This window comes from Mastigoproctus giganteus, chromosome 8 (genome assembly GCF_048544385.1).
Source record: "Mastigoproctus giganteus isolate SK-2022 chromosome 8, ASM4854438v1, whole genome shotgun sequence".
Taxonomy (NCBI): Eukaryota; Metazoa; Arthropoda; class Arachnida; order Uropygi; family Thelyphonidae; genus Mastigoproctus; species Mastigoproctus giganteus.
Genome location: NC_143582.1, coordinates 43710583 through 43733223, shown reverse-complemented (window position 1 = coordinate 43733223; position 22641 = coordinate 43710583). Strand labels below are relative to the sequence as shown.

General features: G+C 35.0%; 1 protein-coding gene across 1 annotated transcript in view; it reads left to right on the top strand.

The window, feature by feature from the left end:
- Rack1 (Receptor of activated protein kinase C 1) overlaps nucleotides 1-18041 on the top strand; it is an 82620-nt gene extending 64579 nt beyond the window's left edge. The window contains exons 4-7 of the mRNA XM_090379331.1: nucleotides 3901-3996; nucleotides 6395-6505; nucleotides 15023-15163; nucleotides 17808-18041. Coding sequence (XP_090235457.1) covers nucleotides 3901-3996; nucleotides 6395-6505; nucleotides 15023-15163; nucleotides 17808-17984 — 525 coding nt within the window. The 3' untranslated portion in view covers nucleotides 17985-18041. The remainder of the gene's footprint in view (nucleotides 1-3900; nucleotides 3997-6394; nucleotides 6506-15022; nucleotides 15164-17807) is intronic.
- The last annotated feature ends 4600 nt before the right edge of the window (nucleotides 18042-22641 follow it).

Sequence of the window (22641 nt, the reverse complement as noted above, 5' to 3'; positions counted from 1 at the left end):
GGATAAAGCTGACCTGCTAGCATCCTATTTTTCTTCCAACTCATGTATTAATGATCGTGGTAAAACACCTCCCACCATTCCCAATACCCTCCATTCAATGCCTCCTGTGGTCTTTCGTCAAAAGGATTTTGACAAATCTTGATGCTAAGAAAGCTTCAGGTCCTGATAGTATTTCTCCACTTGTTCTCAAAACCTGTGCTCCTGAATTTACTCATTTTCTCTGACGCCTTTTTTCACTTTCTTATTCCAAAGGTGTTTTTTCTTTTGCTTGGAAATTTGCTTATGTCCAGCTACTTCCTAAAAAGGGAGACAAATCACTCCCATTGCAATTACTTCTCTTTCTAAAGTAATGGAGAAATCAATTTACTGCCAACTCTTAAACTATCTAGAAACACTCCATCAGCTTCGATCCACTGATAATATTCTAGCTTGTGACTCATTTATGGAGAAATTCAATGGAAAAGTTTGGTAAAGCACAAGCAGTTGCTCTTAACATCTCAAAGGCTTTTGATCATATTTGGCATAAAGGTCTTCTAAACAAGCTTCCATCTTATGGTTTGCCAACTGTTTTTTTGTAATTGGTTATCCAGTTTTCTCTCAGACCACTTGCTGGAGGTGATGGTAGATGGCTCTCTGTCTTCTAACTTCACTAATGTTGGAATCCCCCAAGATTCAGTTCTTTCCCCCACTCTTTTCCTCTTGTATATTAATGCCTTCGATTGACCAGAAATCCTATCCATAATTAACTCAGTTCTGTTTTGTATCTCGCAAAAAAGATTCTTCTGCTCCTGTGCTTATCTTTGGTGACACTTCGATTTCTAGGCAAGATGATATATCTCTTTTCGGGGTTACCCTGACTTCTGATCTCTCTTAGTACAAGCACATTACAAATATTGCTTCCTCTGCATCTAAGAAACTTGCTTTTTCTCTTTTGTTCTACATTACTTTTCTTTCAAACAGTTGTTTCCTCTGTACAAATCGCAAATCTGCCCTAACGTGGAATATTGTTTCGGCATCTGCATCGGTACCTCGAAAACCTCTTGGGCTTCTAGATTCCATTCAGAAGAGGGCAATTAGGTTAATTAATGACTCATCTCTAACAGTCTCTGCACTCTTGTCTCGTAGACGTTCTGTTTCTGTTGCATGCTTTTTTACAGATAATTCCATGGGCACTGCTCTTCTATAATTTCTGCTCTCTCTTTCAAAACAGTCTGAACACGGTCCAACTTTAGCATCTTCTTCGTTTATTCGTTGAACTGCTGTTTTCTGGAACAACCTTCCTTCATACATATTTCCTGAAAATGACAGTCTATGGAAGTTCAAGTCTAATGTCAACAAATATCTTCTATAGGGAAACAGAAATCCAAAGAAGAAAAAATTAGTCAAGAAACACTTGTCATGATGAACCAAAGACGACAAATGAAGAGCAAGAAAAACACTGACAGGGAGAAAATTGAGTTCGTCTTCCCAACCTCCGACCCATGCACGGTACTAAGTAATATAGGTTCTAATACAGTTTGTGTTAGGTTTTTCATTTAAAAAAATTAATTTTTTTATCGCAGGAAAAATTACAGAAGTGCACAAAATTACAAAAAGAGAGAGGAGACAGCCAATAACATCAGTAAGTTTCCCTTTCGAGCATCATTGCCAGAATTAACTGTTCAGCTGATAAGCAAGCCACTGCGGAAGTTGAGGGCTGTGGAGATTTGGATGGCATTTTTTTGAACACATCACAAAATTTCTCTGCAGCTGCACAATCAGCACTGGTGACTTCACCGCATACTTTAATGTTTTGGAAACCAGCGCAATGCTTGAACCTATTAAACCACCTGTTGCTTGCCACGAACTTGGCTTGGGGTTCGTTGTACTTACCCTTAATGTTTTCATAAATACTTCTTGCCTTTGCTTGAATGGCCATTGGACTCGGGGCACTCACTTCAGAATCTGATTTTCCATCCATATTATTAATAGCTTTTCCATCTTCAATATAGCACCTGAATGTCGCTGTTGATCTTTTAAAACCTTTATACATACGCTGTCCCTTAAAATAGTGTTCACTGTTGAAGCAGTGCGACCTAATTCCATGCAATAGATGACAAACTTTGTCCTGCTTCATACTTCTTAATTAATTATTTTCATTTCTAAATCAACTTTGTTTTGTTTCCTAGCAGTGCCAGCGCTTGCACTTTCCGTTGGTCCCTTTCCCTTCACCATTGTAATAAGTAAATAGGAATGAAGAGAAGATTCTGAAATTTTATTTGTTTTTTATATGATTGAAGATTTCAGTGAATGGGAACTCATTTCACCATAATACCCTAATGTAAAAACCCACAGAATTCCAGTTATCGGCATTATCGCAAATGCAATAATATAGTTTACTACCCGTTTTTAATAGATTGCGCTAACAGAAAAGCCCAATAAACCGGAAAGTGCAAATTGTTTTTATTGTTTTATGGTAGCGACCTCCAGAAATGTGTTTTAGAAAAATATCACAAAGGCATTCAAAATTGATTCTTATAACAGAACATATGATAATGATGGAAGTGTAGTGCAATTTCTATTATAAAAATTAACTTTTAGAGAATAAATAGCTTAGTTATATAGCAAAAAATTTGAACTTCCTATGCTTTGCAACGAATTACCAAAAAAAAAAAAAAAAAGCAGTGTGTCATTTGGTTTACATCACTTTTTCATGATACCTCCATTTATTCCTTGCAGGCTGCAAAATACGTTTTCATGATTTTTTTGAGTTTGCACCGGCCGGCAAAATCTTAGGTAAAGTTGAATTTCCGTAAATCGGGTATTACACAATCCGGGCAGTGGCTGCATACATAGATAGTACAGTCTGTCCTCGTATAGCACGATAGTTGTGTTCCTAGAAACTCTCGTGCAATGCAAAATCGTGCAATATAAACAACATGCCCTATGGGAAAAGTGGGGTTAGGTGCCGACCACCCAAGATTGAACACACATTTGGAACCAAAACATTACCAAACACAATAAATAATCGGGTAATTTTAATCATTATAAAATACTTACGTATTTTATAACGATCCAGGACGCTTCCTTTTCACACCTTTTAAGTATTTTACTCATTTTTAGGGAATAAAGCACAATTACAAAACGAGGAGGCACGCTTGATACACATAAACAAAGCTGCGCCCGTGTAGCAACTGAATAAACAACACCGTAAAGGCCAAGATATACTATTAACACCTCACATTTTACTAAAGCACATTTCTGGGGGTTACTACCATAAAACAATTTCCAGTTGCGTTTCTGCTAGTGGAATCTATTATAAACTGGTAGTAAACTCGATCTAATTGCATTTGCGATTATATTGATAGCTGGAATTGTGTTGGTTTTTACGTTATTATGGTGAAATATGTTTCCCCTTCACTGATATAAAAGCATAAATACATTTTCAGAATCTTCTCTTCATTTCTATCGTGTTGTGTTCGGTTGGGGTGATTGCCATTTCTTGTAAACACCAAGGCGAATCGTGCATAAGCGAATTCGGTTCGTGTTACATAAGATATCGTTCCCCTATTTATAAATCGTGTATGATCGAATTCGTGTAATGGAAACACGTGTTATACGAGGACCGACTGTACAAGAATGCTATTGACTTTCATTCAAAGTAACAGTGTAGGTGATATTCCGGTATTCTCTTTATGATACTATACTATCACCTTAAACTGAGTATAATTGTCACCATGCTGTTTAAAGTTATACTAATGATTAAAACAATATCCTTTAACAAAGAAAACATTAACACTTCATTCCTTTTAAATTAAATGTGTATTCTGTCCTGAAAATGCAAATATTCTTTCAAAACATTCAGTATTATATTAAAGAGAATGTCATGGAATTCTCAACTTTTTTTTATTATTATTTTAGGAAGAAGGTCATACTGATTGGGTATCTTGTGTTCGATTTTCTCCAAATAACAGTAATCCAATTATTGTGTCTTGTGGATGGGATAAATATGTAAAGGTATGTATTCTTTAATGTAGGCCCTCTGTTGTTTATTATTATTAGTATCATCCCTAACAGTAAAATTATCTTGTAGGGATAATTTTTTTATTTATTATTTTATCCTCTTCTGTACTTGTCTTCCCTTACCCTCTGTGACTTGTTTGTGCATGTGTTTAGCTATATGTCACCCTCATACGGTATACATTGCCCTACCATTAATATCCAGACGCCCCTCCGTGGATGGAGAAACAGGTCCTATGCACGCAACAAAGTCGCTAAACCTGCTATAAATATGCACGCTGGGCTCCGAACAAACAGTTGCAAAAGTGGGCATGCAAGATGACACGTTCAACAGATGTGTGTGCAAATTGTAATTTGCTATTGTCTCAAGTCACCCAAACCCTCTGTGAGAGTATTGGGACTAATGTCAGCACTAGTACATGAAGGACACTTCGTAATATGGATTACAATGGTTGTGCAGCTGTTCACAAGCCATTGATCACCTCAACAAATGCTAGAGACCAATTAACATGGTGTAAGGAGTGCGAATCCTGGATTTTAGAGCAGTGGAAAACAGTCTTATGGACAGACAAGTTGAGGTTTGCATTCTACCAGTGTTATGGCCATTCCTGGGTGTGACGAATGTCAGGAGAACAGTTCCTTCCTGAATTGTATCCTCCCAACAATGAAATTTGCTGTAGGTAGTATCATGGTATGGGGCTGCTTTTCGTGGTTTGGCCAAGCCAAACCATAAATGCTGTGCAATACCAAGAAGCCTGGACAATTATGCACTTGCAACATTATGGCAATACTTCAGGGAAGGCCTATACCTGTATCAGCAAGATGATGCACCATGCCATACTGCTCAGGTCATGACGGAGTGGTTTGAGGACACGGATGTGGAAAAGTTGGATTGGCCAGCCCAGAGTTCTGATCTGAACCCTATTGTGCATCTTTGGGATGTATCGGGTACATGCATGTCGAGATCGCCCAGAAAGCAAGACTGAACTGGTGGCTGGTTAAAGGCTGAGTGGAGGAACATAACACTTGACATCTATAAAAAGCTGGTTGAGAGTATGCCACGAAGATTAAAGGCTGTCATAAAAGCAAAAGGTTTCAGCACAAAATATTAAATTACAATAAAGGTGGTTTTTTTTTTTTTTTTTTGTCTAAAGGCAGGTGTCCAGATATTAATGGTAAAGCAGTGTATATAAGCCACGTTAAAGTTGAATGCACTTTAACAGAGGAGACACTTATAGGAACTGCTTAGAATGCAGCAGAGCTTTATTGGCCAGGTGTACAGAACAAGTAAAAGAATTAAAATATTGTGCTAACCTGATGAATGTGAACACATAAGATATGTATCCAACCCTAATATCTTGGAAGCCCATAATTTGGATTCTGGCAACACAGAAATCCTGGATACAGATACATCATTAAAAAAAAGAGTATAATTCAAAGAATTATAATTTCAAATATCCTCCCTAGCCCTCCACACATGACCAGTTAAAACACCATGATCAAACCATGTTTGTTTATATTATGTAAAGGAGGCATTGTTTCAGAGAGTTTCAAATGGTATATTCCATGAGGCACCTTCATTTAGAACCACCTAATTAGTTGAGGGGGCAACTGTAGGATAGCCCAATAGATTGATCTCCAACCAATAAAAAATAAATAAAATTTTTATAGCACCAGTGAGTGATATGGCTTCTCGTAATTGCTGGATTCAAAATGTAGTTATAGGTTATTAGAGTCTAAATGCTCTTGTGTCCTCATTAAAACTCATCTTTTAAATAACAGTATGTAGCATTACAAAAAAACTTTTTTTCTTTCTTTTTTTTTTTTAATTGTGCACCAATGCAACAAATAACCACTATTAGAATAGCAGTTCAGTTTACAACTTAGTATACTTTGAATTAAATTAACCTTTAGACCAGATAAAATTTTACTTTTATCATGAACTAAGAACATAATGCTGATTGTAGCTAACAGCAAGTCATAATTCATGCTGCTGTGCTTTTTGAAATTTCAGCATTGGAACCTTTTTATACATTCCATTACATTACCCTCTTAAAACTTTTGGTTAGTACTAAACAGGATTGCAAATTTTTTTGAGTAATTGAATACTTTGGAATAGTTAAAATATTTGCCAAATTGTATACCATAATATGTATATAAGTGTTAGAAACTAAGTGATTTAAATTGATTGCATCACAAGAATTTGTTATTAGCATAGACTTGTCAAGTTTGTTTTCTTATTGTTTTAAAGTACATAATTTCTTTCTTGTGTAAGGCATCACCTATCTCTTAAACATCAAATGCATGTTAAGAAAATCCTGTCATTTTCTTATTTTTATTATTTTATTTTATTTTTTTTCCATAAATGAATTACTTTTAATCTTGTTTTTTATAGGTATGGAATCTTACAAATTGTAGACTCAAGACTAACCACATTGGTCATACTGGTTACTTAAACACTGTAACTGTGTCACCTGATGGATCACTGTGTGCATCTGGTGGAAAGGTAATTGTTATGATTACATATTGCATTTGATTTTTTTGAAGATTAAATTTTTTTAATTGTTTACATAAAGAAAATGGTGCAGGGGTCAGGTGTGACTTCCACTGTAGTTCAGATGTAATCAGTTAGATTTACACTAATATATGCAATACATTAATTTACAGACCACAAGTTAGGATGCAATGGTCTGTGGCAATGTTTCCCAATCTTTTTTACAGAAAACTTTTATATTTGAGGTGGATACCACAGAACACAAAAATATTAAACTATGCATACAATATTTAACTAATTTTTAAAAATAGTATTATGTACTTCTACTTAGCATTATGTAGTATATATTAGGTTGTTATAGGCATATCTGTATTTCCCATCATCACTGTTATAATGGCATAATTGCCTATCACAATAAAGCTGTCTTATCTAGTTCTGCGGAACACCGGCTGGGAAACAATGGTCAAAAGTGCTCGACCTTTGGATCATAAAAGTTGAAGTTGCGTTTTTCATTTTTCCCCACACTGGCACAGTTTATAGAAGACACGGGTAGGTTTAAGTGAGGTTATATTTTCCAGTTATCCCAGTTTTTCAACGATTTAAAAGTTTTAATACTGTAGCCCATGTAGCTCATTCCAAATTGGTTTTTTATGCCAAGCAGATGTAAAAGAGAATAATACTTAATAGAATTATTTGGTTTACACAGAGATGGAGATGCCAAAATGTTGCTTGGTTGTGATGTGAACTCAATAGAGTTTTGATTTGAAGATGAAGGGAAAATATTAAAAAATATATTTTCAGCTTAGCCCTAGTAGTAATTTTGCCCACTACTTATTTTTCTGAATTTGGATTTTCTAGTTTAGTGTCAATTGAATGTAAAGCGATGTAAAACACAACATTAAAATGTTGCATTCTAAGTAAGCTGGGTCTCCGGATTGACATCTAAAAAATAAATAAAATTCTTTAACCTGTATATTTACAATATTTAAAAATATATGTTATTCTAATGTAATAAATAACAACTGATATGTTTCAAAAATTCTCATTTTTGCAGAAATCCTTTTTACATTGCAAAAAAATCATAGCAGTGCTTGCTGGATAGCATTGGCCAAATCACATTTCCACATTCTTATTTGTAGTGATGTTGTTTAATTTTGTTATTTTCTTTTCTGTAAAATTGAAACTATAGATGATGATAAATTAAATATTTAGCACACTTCATTTTTTTTTTACTTCTCTTAACTTTTGGATGATTTCAACTTTTTTTTTTTTTTTTTTTTGGTAAATAAACTGACACTTTTATTTGCAAACATATTACTCGTTGAAGGGCAAAATATTTAGTGTTTTTATCATCATCACCCAGATCTTTGTAAAACTCAAATATATTACTGTGTGTGATGCAGCTAAATGCTATCGCAAGTTCAGTTTCCCATTAGGTGCTCATTGGACCCAGCTTTTCCATTGGCTTTCACTGTTCCTGATACTGTTGAAAGGGATGTCACATGCTGTAGTTTACAAAACTTTACAACTGAATTGCAGCTGACAAATTTGGTAGCTAGGTTCCCTCTCTGGGACATATATTTACTTTTGTGAGTTTCCTGCATGCAATTAACATTTCATTAATGTGCTTTTTATTTCATCTCTAAGTGAGGGAGATAGGTGCAGAACTAAACATCTGCAGTAGTTTATTTTGGATGAGTCCTGTTTTATAATAATTTTATGTTATGTTCCTTCTAAGGAAATATGCCACAGAAAGAGAACACAGCCTACTTTGTAAATGAGCAGACCACATTTGCTCAACATATCCATGAAGCGTACTCGTTATATGTGTGAGATTTTTATATGTAAATGCTTGTAAGCTTAACTTGGGGATAGCATTGCTCACTGTAGCTATGACCTCATTACATACTATGATTTTTTAGTGTTTCTCACCAACCATTGAAGTAAAAACGAAAGACAAAAAACCAAATTCTTAAAATTTTAATATTTACAATAAATTTATTTACAGACAAAACAAAATGCCATATTACTGATGATAGCAATTTTAAAATAAGACAACTGTGATATACAGTAAATATACAAGGTGATAATACAGATACCGAATTTAAAATACAATAAAATATACTAGGCTAAAAGTGCTAAAATACTAACTGAACTGACGCTTTCAACGGCTTCTGCCTTCTTTCTCAACAGTGTACTTCTATTCTGCGGTGCATCATTAAATACCAGCAGGTTCATCTCACGTAAGTGTATACTGTTCCTGTCCGAACCGGAAGTGGCTTGGGAGCGTTTCAGGCAAAAACGTTCATCCCCTCCAAGGATTACCGCCTCATAGAGGGGATGAACGTTTTTGCCTGAAACGCTCCCAAGCCACTTCCGGTTCCGACGGGAACAGTATACGTTTACGTGAACCTGCTGGTATTTAATAATGCATCGCAGAATAGAAGTACACTGTTGAAAAAGAAGGCAGAAGCCTTTGAAAGCTTCAGTTCAGTTAGTATTTTAGCACTTTTAACCTAGTATATTTTATTGTATTTTAAATTTGGTATCTGTATTATCACAGTTGTCTTATTTTAAAATTGCTATCATCAGTAATATGGCATTTTGTTTTGTCTGTAAATAAATTTATTGTAAATATTAAAATTTTAAGAATTTGGTTTTTCGTCTTTCGTTTTTACTTCAATGGTTGGTGAGAAACACTAAAAAATCATAGTATGAATATACCCAACGTCCGTGTTCATTATAATCATGTTTGACTGTATATTAAAATTACGAAATTAATGATGAGCAAATCAAAAGTAAATTAAATCTTGATAACCAACACAAATGGATGTTGATAACTTGTGCTTGTTACTGTTGGCATAACATGCTTAATTGTTGATGTAAATAAGGTTCAGAGTGACAAAATGGAGTCTTAAATGCACTAATTTGCAGCTTATTCTGTTGTGTGGTTAGTGACGGTTAGCACAGAAACCTTTGTGCTAAGTATAATGTGGGGATGTAATAATAATAGCAATTTAATTTCTTGCTGAAGGTGAGGAGAATTAATATTTACTTCAATACAGTATGCTGGGTTTTTTTTTTTTTTTTTTTTTTGTTTCATTGATTTATCGGTTTACTAAGGCCATAATCTACCTATTAGTCTTAGTTGGTGCAGGTACAAACAGTGCTTGAACTTCTTAATCATGTTGTAATTCCTTTTGCACCTTTTAGCAAACTTCTTGTACATTTTGCAAAAAGACATTAGGGTGCTACATCAAGTTTTTGAGTGCTCTAAGATGGAAGTATTGATTTCCAGATCATTATTGACCGATAATAATTTATCAAATTATTGTTCAATTATTTATCAGGCTGCTGTACCCAAGTGGTCTGGCACGAGGGTGCATAAGTATGCTGTGAGTGACAGTGGTCTGTAAGTTCATGTGACTACTAAATATGGTGCTGTTTTTTTTTTATTCTCTGTATTGTGAATTCCTCTGACCATGTGGTTCTACCAGATTATAAACAAAAAATTTATTTTTTATTTAATGTTTTCTATAAATTTTGAAACTGTCAAGTTTCCAGTATTTTCTCGCAACAGTTAAGATTAAAGAATGTTACTTGGTGACAAAGGCCATGATTCGGTTTGTTGAAATTCATTTTCTGTTTGCCCTTTTTCTCAGTTTGTCACTTTTAATTAATTTGTTGAAGATGTGGGATGTAAATGCCATCAGTTTGCTTTGTCCATACTTTGCTCACATTATTTGGTTAATTGATTGAAAAAAACCTAAGAAAAATATCAAGCATTTCACAGGCATCATAAATAGTTACCTTTGAAAAAACTGATGGGCTCTCATGTCAGGATAAGACACTGAGATTCTTCATTTTTTGTTTATTGAGGACTAGCACTGTGTTGTTAACCAACCAAATGCTGTTAATGATCAAAGACACTGGGTACTTTTTTTTTTAAACATGATGTAATTTTTCAAATTACAAATACAGGTATGGCCTTGTTTATTTTATCTGTATGATATGTGTTTAATTGGTAGCCCAGTTCCCAAGCCTTTTTGGCATCATTTGAAAATGTCCTTTCACGTATTAAGCACTTTATTTGATGAGTGAATAATCCAAAATTTGCCGTCATTTGAATAATATATGTATTTCTTTTAATTGCTCATTTTGAATATGGGCTATTTAAAGAGAAGAGTGTAAAAAGTTAGGAGTTTAAACACTTTGACTCCCTTCCTTCACCATTCTCAGTCTCAAATCTAGATTAATCCAGTGGTGGCGACAGGGTACCTCACAGGTGCCCCTTGCATCCAGTGTTCTCTCATTAGCCATTAATCAATGATTAAAAATCTGAAATATTTTTTATCATCTGAAATGTAGTCAAATGTTTACTGCAATAGTTTTGAAGTGATTCTTAATTTTCTTATGGAAATTGGACATGAGAACCTGTCATTTAGGATGATAACATTTTTGCAACTATTTGAATTTTGCTTGAATTGCATGCTACTGGACGAAGTGCTGATGCAGTTCCCTCCCTCACTAGGCCAATAGTCAATTGACTGTAACATCCTAAGTGTTTTTGAAAGATTTATTATTGTTGTCCAATCATAAAGACAATAACACAAAACCTGGTATTCTGTTAAAATGGCTGCTAATCTCCAAGAAGCAACGTATGTAGTTTCAAATTTCACATGCTGTGAAGGGTATCAAATTTGAAATAAGTCTGAAAATGGAAGTAACTGTTAGTGTTGAAATTTGAAATATTGTACACTTACTTTTAAATAGGAAAATGTAAGAGACTGATCATTCTATTTTATGTCTGATTCATTTTTTAAATGAAAGTTGTAAAACCTTTGTTTTTTAAATTTAAACTATTGCAATAAGTACTGCAGTCTATTTATGATAAGTTGAAATATTGGCATTGTTCAAACAGCATTAAAAAAAAAACCCCAAAACATATTCCAAACAAAAAGAAAATGGGCACCATCACTACTAGATTAAAAACTGTATTTAGTTTTGTAACACTGAAATAAGTGGTTTAGTGTGTTCAGTACCTTTATGGAGTGAGTGGGATCAAGCAGCAGCTTACAATTATGAGGTTGTCAGGGGTGCCACTGTCTTGTTACCCTTGTAGAAATGGTAATCACTTCTACAAGGTTGCTGTAGTAGTCTTTCATGCGTATGATAACAGCATGGTAAAAAACAAATCTCATAAATGTTTTGTGTCGTTTTGCAACAGTCTCCTTTATGTCAACTCAGATCTCAAGATGACCAGTCAAATAGAGCAGGTAGCAAATAGGTAACCCACAACCAATCAGACAATACAGGAAAGCATCACTAAGGGAGCATGTAATGTGCTGGTTCTATCTTATCAGTTCTCCAGCTGGATAACTGATGACAGAATCAGAAAATAAAGTTAATGAGCATGTCATTCTTGTAGCATTCTTAGATTAACTGAGGTATTTAAAGAATTATAGTCCCAATAGTCATTTGCTGTATTACCAGTGCATTTTGTGACATGACAGATTGTGGTCCAGTTTCTTGGCATAAAATGTGGGTTTTCTGTGAACCAGAACAGTTTTCTGTGATTAGCAGCTGTGGAGCTTTGGTATGTGGCACATTAATCACAGATGTTTTACACATTTTAATATTGTGTTAAATATCATTATTGGTTTGTTATAACATTCTACATGCACATAATGATTTTATCCGAATTTATTTTATTTATTTTTTTTTCTCTTTCCTCTGAGTTGAGCTGAACATGTCTAGATATCGTGTTCAGTATCTGTAACTCATGACACAAGGCAGATCATCATCCTTCGAGGGGCTAGATGGTCATATAGCAGAACATGTGGGCTGTGGGAAGGTGACTGCTTGTCAAATGGGTAGTGGAGCATGACAAAAGACTACAAAATGGAAGATTGTCTTATCTGTTGACAACGTTTACACCACAGCTACAGTCACTCTGGCTACCACCCAACAAGCTGTGATATCAGTTGACTGTCACTCCATTGCATGTCAACTTACAGAAGGAGCCCCCATGCATACTGCCCATTTTGTCAATGCTGATAAAATGGGCAGTATGCATGGGGCTGCTGCAAGTAATCAGAGGCATACGAAAGAGTCGTGTATGTGCCACCTGGAGTATAGAATGGTGTCAGGCAGTCTTCAGTGATAAATCACACTTATGCTTGGGGACCAATGATCACCGCATACACATGTGGCAAACACAATGATCCTAGAACTATTGTTGAATGCCATGCTGGTGTTATGGAATGATCAGGTTAATGTTTGCCAGCAGCACTCTGACTGATTGCTGCTATGCCATGATTCTGGAACCCATCACTTGCCTCCGTTTTTACTGGGGTGCTTGATGCCGTTTTTCAAAAGCACAATGCCTAAATACTTACCACAGGAGTTTCCTCTGGGTGTCTTTGTGTTGTGGATGTACTATCTTAGCCAGCCAGGTCTCCAGATTTCTCCCCCATCAAGTACGTGTGGGCCATGATTGGATTCCACCCACAGCCAGCATAGATCATGGATGTTCTGTGGGACCAGGTGCAAATAACAGGACTATTTTCCCCTGTAATTGTCAATTTTGGATTCCTAATAGAATTTCTTAATGCCTTTGTGTATTAGTCATAAATAGTGTCATTAAGCGTGCTAACACACACACACACAGTTAATGAATGAAACTTTCATCATGTGTTACTCAACTCCTTAGCTATCATTACTCTAGTATCCTCTGTATTCCTGTTCCTTCAGGGTGTTGAAATTTCAGTGTCAGTGTAAATTTATTTAAAAAAAATTCATTCTCTAATTTCAGTTAATTTAAATAGAAGAAAGTGTCAAAGCAGTCACTTGCTATTCCTACTGATCAAATGACAATTATTCATTTAATATTAGCTGTCACCATGAATTATACATCTGTAATCTTGTCATTAATCAAATGGGTCTTGCATTCTACCCAAGAATGAGAAGAGTTTGCTTTGCAGAAGTCATGAAGCATAGAATGAAATCAGATAACTAAATTTAACTTTCCAGTGTTTTTTGACAGCTGTTAATTGATTTGTTTTAACCTTAAGGTACTCTACTCCATATCCATGAATCAGGCAAAAACACCTACTTTAAACAAGATAAAATCAGTTGTCTAAATGTGAATTCCTTTATTTTGTGTGTGCTCTGAAGATAAGGCTGCAGCGGTCACTTATTTCCTTTAACGATTATTAGTTTTTACTGTAGTTTCTTTACTTAGTTAAGAGTAGTTTCTACTTTAAACAAATAAAGGATATTTATACACATGAAATGCCGACTTTGTTTTATTTATTAATTTATTACTAAATTATTTAACTATGAATTAATTAACAGAAATTACCTACAGTAAAAAGTATTAAAAGTAAAATTAAAGTAATTATGTGTAATTAAGTTGCTGCATTTGCCTGTTCTGTTGTCTTTACACAGTCCTTTAAGAAATTAAAAACAGATTATGCTCTATGCATGTTATAGTGCTTATTTTTCTCACTATTCTCCAAGCACATATCTCAGTGGATGAAATCAGTCAAATGGCATTGGCATTTTGTAGACCATACGTACAGTATGATCATACTCTACAAATCTGTAAAAAGTAACCTTGATGATTTTTAAGTTGATTAATAAAATGAGCAATTTGTTCAAAGATCCAACACCAGATTATAACAGAATATATGTAATGTACAAAAATGTGGGAAGATATGCATAGTAAAGAAGAAGAGATTTGAAGCTTGCATGGATGAACACCAACAAACATGACTGAAGAGAATGCTAAAAAACCGAAATTAGCAAAGCATTAGCTGAGATGCATCCAGATGTATAGTGATACAGATTTTGCAGTTAATGTTGGGGGGGGGGGGATAGAAGAGACTTTGAAAAAAGAAAAGTAAAAGAATCCTTTTACATTGACAAATTTAGCACGGTTGGTTTAAACCCAAGGGAATACTTTTCCTGCAGCTTTCCATGTATGTTGTAAATGCCTTGCCAGAAAGCCAGGTTATAATTTCTGGAAATAAAAGTGGAATTGAGTAATTTTTTTACCAAATCAAGAGGCAGGCCGCTGACAAGAGCTGTACGAATAGCTTGTGGCTGAAGTGCTTCAAGTTTGCCATTTGCTTAAAACAGAAACATACAACTATGGAGTGTGGGAGGTGGGTACTGGAGAACAATAGTCTGAGAAGACTGGATGTTGAATTAGAGGTGAGTCTTAAAGTGTGATGGCAGCAGTTTGAGAAAGGAAATTTTGTTTTGTTTGTTCTTGCTCATACATGGGAAAAGAAGCTGGTATAGGGTTGGTAACATTACACTCATTTAAGATATTTACTCTGGTAACTAGTTTGCTAATAAAAGTTCAGCTGCATTTTTTACAGTGCAAATTTGTTTTATAGAAATGATATTTCACAAAAAAAAAAAAAAAAAGCTGAATGCCTTATTTCTATAGATTTAGTGTATTTAGAATTTAGCCTGTGAAATAAACTTTGAGAAGTTAAATCCACATTGCTGTATTTTCAGGATTGCAAAGCTATGCTGTGGGATCTAAATGAAGGAAAGCATCTCTACACATTAGATCACACTGATATCATTAATGCATTATGCTTTAGCCCTAATCGATACTGGCTTTGTGTTGCTACAGGTCCAAGCATCAAAATTTGGGTAAGTATTATTAAAATAACTTCTGTTCATTGGGAGGAAAAGCAGCTTTATGTAAAAATATATCCCTTATAAGAAATTGTTTTTATTACAGGTTTTTAATTGGACTAAGAACAGTTTGTTTTTACTTTTTCTGTTATTTAATAGTTATTCTTAACACATTGTCAAGGTAATAACATTCAATATTTCGTGTTATGTGTCACTAACACTTTCAGCAGTTAGTCCAAGCATCAAGATTTCTATTAAGAGTAGTAATGGGTATAATCGAATTAATGAATTATAGCTTGTAGAATTTAGCTTTTGTTAATATTAAAAGTATTTTTAAATATTAACAAATTTATTCTTTGAACGTCTTCAGTAATCATATCTTTTTTTTTAGGAGCATCGGCAACTAAGGCCATGTTACTCTATGTATATTGTCATGAGGTTGATTTTCTATTTGCGGGGGGGAAACCATGCTACCCTCGCCTGAGCCCGACTGACTCAGCCACGTTGTGAAAAAGACCCATAAAAATTCCTCCTGTCATCGACGGGCATAGAACTCAGGTCATTTCCACCCAGTGTGGAGGGGCAATTCTTTCAACTGTGCTACCCATGGTGGCTTCAGTAGTCATGTCATCAAATCCTTCCCCTCCTAGCGACGTAGCAAGTTCTCGTGCTTGATTCCTTATTTGGCCGGGGTTTTTTTTTTTTTTTTTTTTTTTGACCAGCAAGTCAACAGCTGGGATTCAAAAAGAGTGGAAATTTTGAAAAATTACATCCAACATAATAGCAGGGTTTCCAGTGCACAACAGCTCAAAAATACCGTCATGCAAGGTTTATCAAAATTTTCTAACCGTGTTGTGCGATGTTTGCCACAATTTATCAATCGTGTTAGAGCAAAAATGTGTTGTAGAAGTACTGTGTTATACGGGGGTTGCCTATATATAGTTCAAAGAAAGTGCATCACCCCTTAAAATTGTAATTGTCCAAATAACTTAAGTATATGGCAGTATTTCTTACAGATTGCATCAGATAAGATTGACACGCATATGGGTGGTGACGTAATATTGTATCAGCTATATAAGCATGAACTTTAAGAGTTGCAGTCATTCCTTGCTTGTATCAGGATGGCAAGTTGCGTGGGGAAGGATGTTCTTCCCGTCATATTGCTTATAGAGTGTCTTGTAATCAGTCGACAGCGAATACATTTCTTTCCAAACTCAAGAATACTGGTTTTGCTGATAAGAAAAAAGGAACTGGATGCAAACAAGTCCCTGTGCCAAAACAGGACTGCATTTTGAAGTGCTTATGCCTTAAAAACTGTAAAGCTTCTTAATCTGAGCTGAAAGGAGAATGGGAAGAACATACAGGAGTGGTAGCAAGTGCAGTAACAGTCAGAAGATGCCCCTCCTACCACACAAAAAATGAAAAGGGTCTGGTTAATTTGATGTAAGGAGCATATCAAATAGAACCCAGACAGTGGAAGTCAGTTATTTTTTTGGATGAGGAGAAATTCAACCTGCGTGGCTCTGATGGGAGACAAACGTTTCGCTGTGGATGTGGTGAAGAATACCATCCAGACTGTATGGTATCTACAGTGAAATCCCCTACCAGCCAAATGATATGGGGGTGCATTTCGTATCGTGGAGAAGGTCACATGCAGTTTATAAAAGGTTTCATAAATGCCAGTGGATACCTGGCTATATTGGAAGGCAAGTTGCTGCCAACCATTAGAGACCATTTCAACCTGCCAAGTTAATTAGTTTTTCTTTTTCGTTATACCATGGAATAGTATAATCAAATGTACGTCCAGTTATTCTAATGGCCAATTTTTTTTTTTTTTTTTTTTTTCATCTCTTGAAATAACAGATGAAAATAGAAACTTCGTTGTTCATTTAGATTTGAACTTGCCAAAAAAAGTTGTATGAGTAGGCATGCATTTGTACTGCATATAACAATCAGTATTTTTTGTGAAAACACCAATTTTAAAATGGTGCAGTTTATAATTCTGTTTATTTTGACAATATATTAGATAATAAGAAAGTATCTTGTGTAACAGTAGTTCTTATTGTTATCCAATAAAAATTATTTTCAACTGATTTACTTCCAAAACACAGAAACCAAAACTCAAATGGAAAAATAATAAGCTGTGGTGCACACTGCATTTCATACATCACTGTAGAAAGATTTTGTTTATTTTTTAAGTTATATTAATTTAAAAAATGATGCAGGTCAGAATTGAAGACCATATTATAGGTATTGAATATTTAAATTTTGCTTATGAACCTTGTGCAGGGTTACTAGCAAAATTTATAAAACTTAAGTGAAAAAAGTATAATTGTATGGAGAACTGACTACTAATAAACTGAATAACATCATTGGTTCTTTAAATAATAACACATGCAGATGCTTTGGGTCAGTAATTTTAGAAGAATGGAGAAATTTAAATTGAAAACGTTTTTTGTTATTGCTTCTTGATTTTTAGTAATTTTCTGTGTGTTCTAATTTTTTACCACCAGATCTGTTATAATTTTCTTAGTGCATTATGTATCTAACACTAAGGCACAGCCATTTAACTCAACATTTGTTTTAGTCCTAATGTATTCTTTCTTCAAATGTAATTAGTGACAGTAAATGATTGTTTTTATGTAATTATATCTTACAGGACTTGGAAGGTAAAAATATGGTTGATGAATTGCGTCCTGAGGTAATCACCAGTAATGTTAAGGCAGAACCTCCACAATGTATCTCAATGGCTTGGTCAGCTGATGGACAAGCTTTGTTTGCTGGATATACAGATAACTGCATTAGAGTTTGGCATGTTTCTGTTAGTGCACGTTAAAATGTTCAAACACTTGGATGATTTAAAATGAAGAAATAAAATTGTTATTTGAATTTATTTAATCACAAGCAACACTTTAGTAAGGCTTTGAATGGGTTGAGTAAACAATGTTGAGGGCATCTTTACTTTTCTCAGAAGATACACATGGCAACATAAAATGAAATTGCAAAAAGCAGGATATGTTCTTTGAAGATAAAATTTAAGTGGACATGCACACTAAAACTTGCTTTAGGTTAAACACAAGCAAGTTTATCAGACTTACTTTAGCTTGTATGGCCTGCTGTTTTCAGGAAATATAATTTTGAAAAAACACTGCACTGAATAGTTAATAGGAAAATGTATTAATAGATTTAACTGCTCAGCAATTTTGCAAATAGAATTAAACTTAATTTTTTTATTGAATGAACAATTTAAATAAAATAGTCCTGCTGATGTATTTAAATTAAAATTAATAAGCTCATTATTGGTGGAAAAATAATAATCTTATGTCTATGGGTTGTTCACATTTACCTGGTTCCGCAGAGATCCATGTAATGTCTTAGTTTTCAGGGACCAGAGAAGAGTTAATGTCCAGTCTTAGGAGGTGGCTTGAAATTGGCTGGGCTGTCTACCTTATGGATACTGATGCTAAAGGTGAACAGTTGTAAATCTGCACCTAAATCATAAATGCCAACTGGTTTCAGCCCTCTGCTTCTGGGTATGGTATGATAGTCAGGCAACTATGTTATTGAAGGAGATGATGGGGGAAATGTCTTTCTTTGTTAATGGTAATATTGAACATATCCCAACAATAAATTTTAATATGCTGTGCAGTGTTTTCTGAAAATTATAGAAAATTTTCTCTCTGATTTAACTAAAACACTAGTTAACCTTTTGGAACTTATCCTCATTACTCATTGATTCTGTAATGACACTTAAAATCAGTCAAATTATGTCCAGTGCTTGTGACATCACTCTTTAATGTTGAATAAATCCTTGTGAATAGTCCAGTGGAAAGTGACTGCTCTCACATTTCTGGTTTTATTCCTATCAGAATCTGAGGAACTTTTATCTGTTTTATTATTCATCAATGGTTTGGAATGTAAGAAGTGCATGATTTTCTTCCTGCTTTCTGTCTCACAAAATGAAAACGTGCAGTTTACATACAATACTCACTGAGACTTCAGTTCCACTGGCATACATTCTGAACAGCCATTCATTTTCTCAGATCTCTCCAGGTTAGTATACGTGTGCCAACTTGGAGAGTCCCAAATGTGGAGCAAATGATCAATGTCTGCTTTTGGCTTTTCGTAGTATGCCATTGGAAATAATGATTTATGAGGATAATAGCTTGCAGACAGCAAGCTATTATTTATGTGGTCTTTTAACATTGTAAGTTTGTGATGTTGGATCTTAGGTTAGCATTTAGTGATTCTCATATAAAGCTCTGTGTTGGCTTGGTAAAATGTGATACTGCATTGTTTAACTCGAATTCCAATCTGTGTTCATCCAAGGTTAGCATCGCTGAAATAAACTGTTCTACTTGTGAAATGCAAATATTTCCATTGTTGTGATATGTTATAGGTTAAGGCATCACAAGCAAATCTTGTTAAAATTAACTTTTCATCAATGACATTAAGCATTACTGTCATTCTCATGGTATCCCAATACTTTGAGTGTGTATGTACACAGTGAGGCAATTGGAAAATGAGACATGAGATGAGTGCTGGTGCTTACATTTACTAGAAGTAAACATAACATGAAAGAGTGATTGTTCCTCAAGCTCCACAGTTGGCAGAAATTGTGGCCATTTCAGAATGTATGAACTGAACTGTACATTGCTCCTGTGCCTGTTGTGGAGGGACAGTGGAACAAGGAGCAAACATTGAATTTTGTTGAAGCAAGTGAAGGGAGAGAATTGTCTGTCTCTTGCATCTGTGATCAAGTGGCTTAAACCTTTTTTCCGTGGATGAGAATCTCTGGATGACAAACATCTAAGCCCAGCAAAAATGGTTTAAATGCCAGAGTTGATTGAAAAGGTGTGGGGAATTGGTATCAGCGATCGACGTGCAATGCTCCAAATGACTTCTGAGCTGTGTTAATAAGGAAACCATTTGACAACCCAGGATTTGTAGGTCTGTGAAGTTTGTTTCACATTTGTCAACAATGATGGGTAAGAGTTGAACACTGCTGCAGGGAACTCATTGAGGCCACCGAAAGCAAACCCAGCTTCCTGAATTCGATCATTGTGTGATGAGATGTTTTCAATGCAACCCTGCAGCAAAGTGTATTTGAAGTCAGCAAATTCTCCGAAAGCCAATTAAAGTTCATCGAGGAAAGTCCAAAATCATAACTATGCTGAGCACTTTTACGATAGCAAAAAATTGTGCACAGAGTTCATGCACCATTCAGAGCTGTGACAAAAACGAACAGTTTACCAGTCACGGCCCTCCACCAATTCCAGTTGTTTTGTGATCATTGCATGCAGTGTGAATGTGGGAAGAAGTTAGTTTATTCGTAAGTGGGACTATTTTTTTTATCATCGATCGGTCTTGTTTTTCAGTTGTCGCACTCTATAATTTCCCCATTCTGATGCTTTAATTCTAGTAGAGAATTTGTCAAACAAAAGTTTAGTCCTGCAGAAGATAGAAACTAAATTCTATTGCAACAAACATTTTATTCTGTATAATAATGGAATAATTATACCAGCCTATTCAGGTCTGCTCTTGGCTGGTTAAGGTCAGTGCTTTGCAGTTTTTTATTTTCTTACCTGGTTGCTGGACAGGAGTGCTCCTCTTTTCACGTTGAACACATGGGTGATGAAGGTTAAACCTCAGGTCTTAATGACTCCATCACTTTGAACCATCAAAATAACAATGTACATAAAAAAGATTAAAACTTCTGATAGCTGATGTATGTTTCATTATTCAAAGGTGACTTGAATATGCAGTAGGATCACCCAAATGGTGATCTTACAACTCAGGACATCTTTTAATTATACTTCAAATACACATGAAATTGTTTTTTTTTTTTTAGTTATGGTTCTACCAAATTTAACAATTTTTTAGACCCATAAAAGGCAATGGGTTGTTCTGCTCATATGGTGGTATGTGCCAGAATAAGTACCCGTTTACTTTAATTTCTGGACATTGGTGAAAAACTGATATCTGTAAATGAAGAAAGTGTTGTTTTTCATTTAACATTCTTCACATAATACAGGGCAATGAGTTGTGGCGGAGGTAGAGGCGGGTGCAATGTACTTGGGCAAAGGGCAACTGCTTACTACCCTTTTCAACATTAATTCTTGCACTTGAAAAGAACCCACAGTCAGACTTAAACATTCATTTTTGGCACATTTTAAGGATTTAAATGATACTCAGTAACAGTATCATTTGAGAGTTGCATCATGTTTGACTTGACTAATGCATGAATCACCAATTTCTCTAAATTAATTTACATTGAATTTGAAGATTCTTTATTTTTTATCCATTTTTTGAAATGTGATTTTAGTGAACAGAATTTGCATCAAATTCTGTTTCAAATAGAGGAAAATGGGACATTAAAATAAAATTGAGGATATTCGAGATTTCAAAGACTTCAGTGTCTGCATAGTTTAAAGACCGCTGTTGAAGATGGTTGTCACTTTGGTTGCTCATAAAATTTAAAATAGCAACAGTTCAGTTGTTTGTGTTCTGATTAAGAGTGATCAATGTTTAACTATCCCCAAAGTTGCAAGAGAAATTGGTATTTCTTGAGGGAGGGTCATATTTCAACAGATTTGAGCATTACTGATCGAGAGCAATGGGTCACATGTTTTTCAGTGTGTTGCTGCTAACCTACACTGTTTCTGCCATTGTTAGTAGTTGTGAATTATGCATGTGCATCTATAACCTGGAAACAAAGTCCGGTCCTTGCAATAGAAAATCGTGTCTTAGGGCCCAAAAAAAAGTTGGTCAGAAAACTATTTTATGTGGCAACACAGTTAACTGGTTGGGGGGGGGGGGGATTAAATTGTTTTGCTGGGTTTGTAATGCTGTTCAAAGATAAACTGGGTGCTTTCCATGCAATGATTTCTTGCAAAGCACCCTTTCTCCCTAACATATCACCAGATTTAGCTTTTTTTTTTTTTTTTTTTTTCTCATGAGCTGTTGAATTAAATTATCGTTGGCAAGACTTCCAACAAAATGTGCCATATAACCAGGGAACTGAGTCACATGTAAATTCTCTCCGAACATTCTCAATTGTACAAGATTAATGCTAGGAAAGGACAGTTCCTCTGTGTGCTCATCAAACAGTAAGCTCTGCAGTACATTAGTTTCTCGTGGGGTGATTCTAATATCGTTACAGACGAGACTCCTTGATCGGAACCGCTTTGCTTGTGTTTTTAGCCAAATTAAAATCTTTTATGGTTTTATACAATCAATAGAGACATGTTGACCGAATACTGAAGCCACTCACTTTCTTACTAACCCAATCAAATAGCTGAACTTGTGTAATTTATTGTATTTTATATGCACAAATGAAGTGCCTGAGACACGTGGACAATACTGCATTCTGGGCCAAGTCATCAATGTTCATGTTTCAGTGAACATGATGGTCCATTGCTTGCCAAGGGAGATTGACTATTTTGGTAAATGCCGTGGAATTTCTAGATAGAGAAAGCTGTTCGACTTAGCTT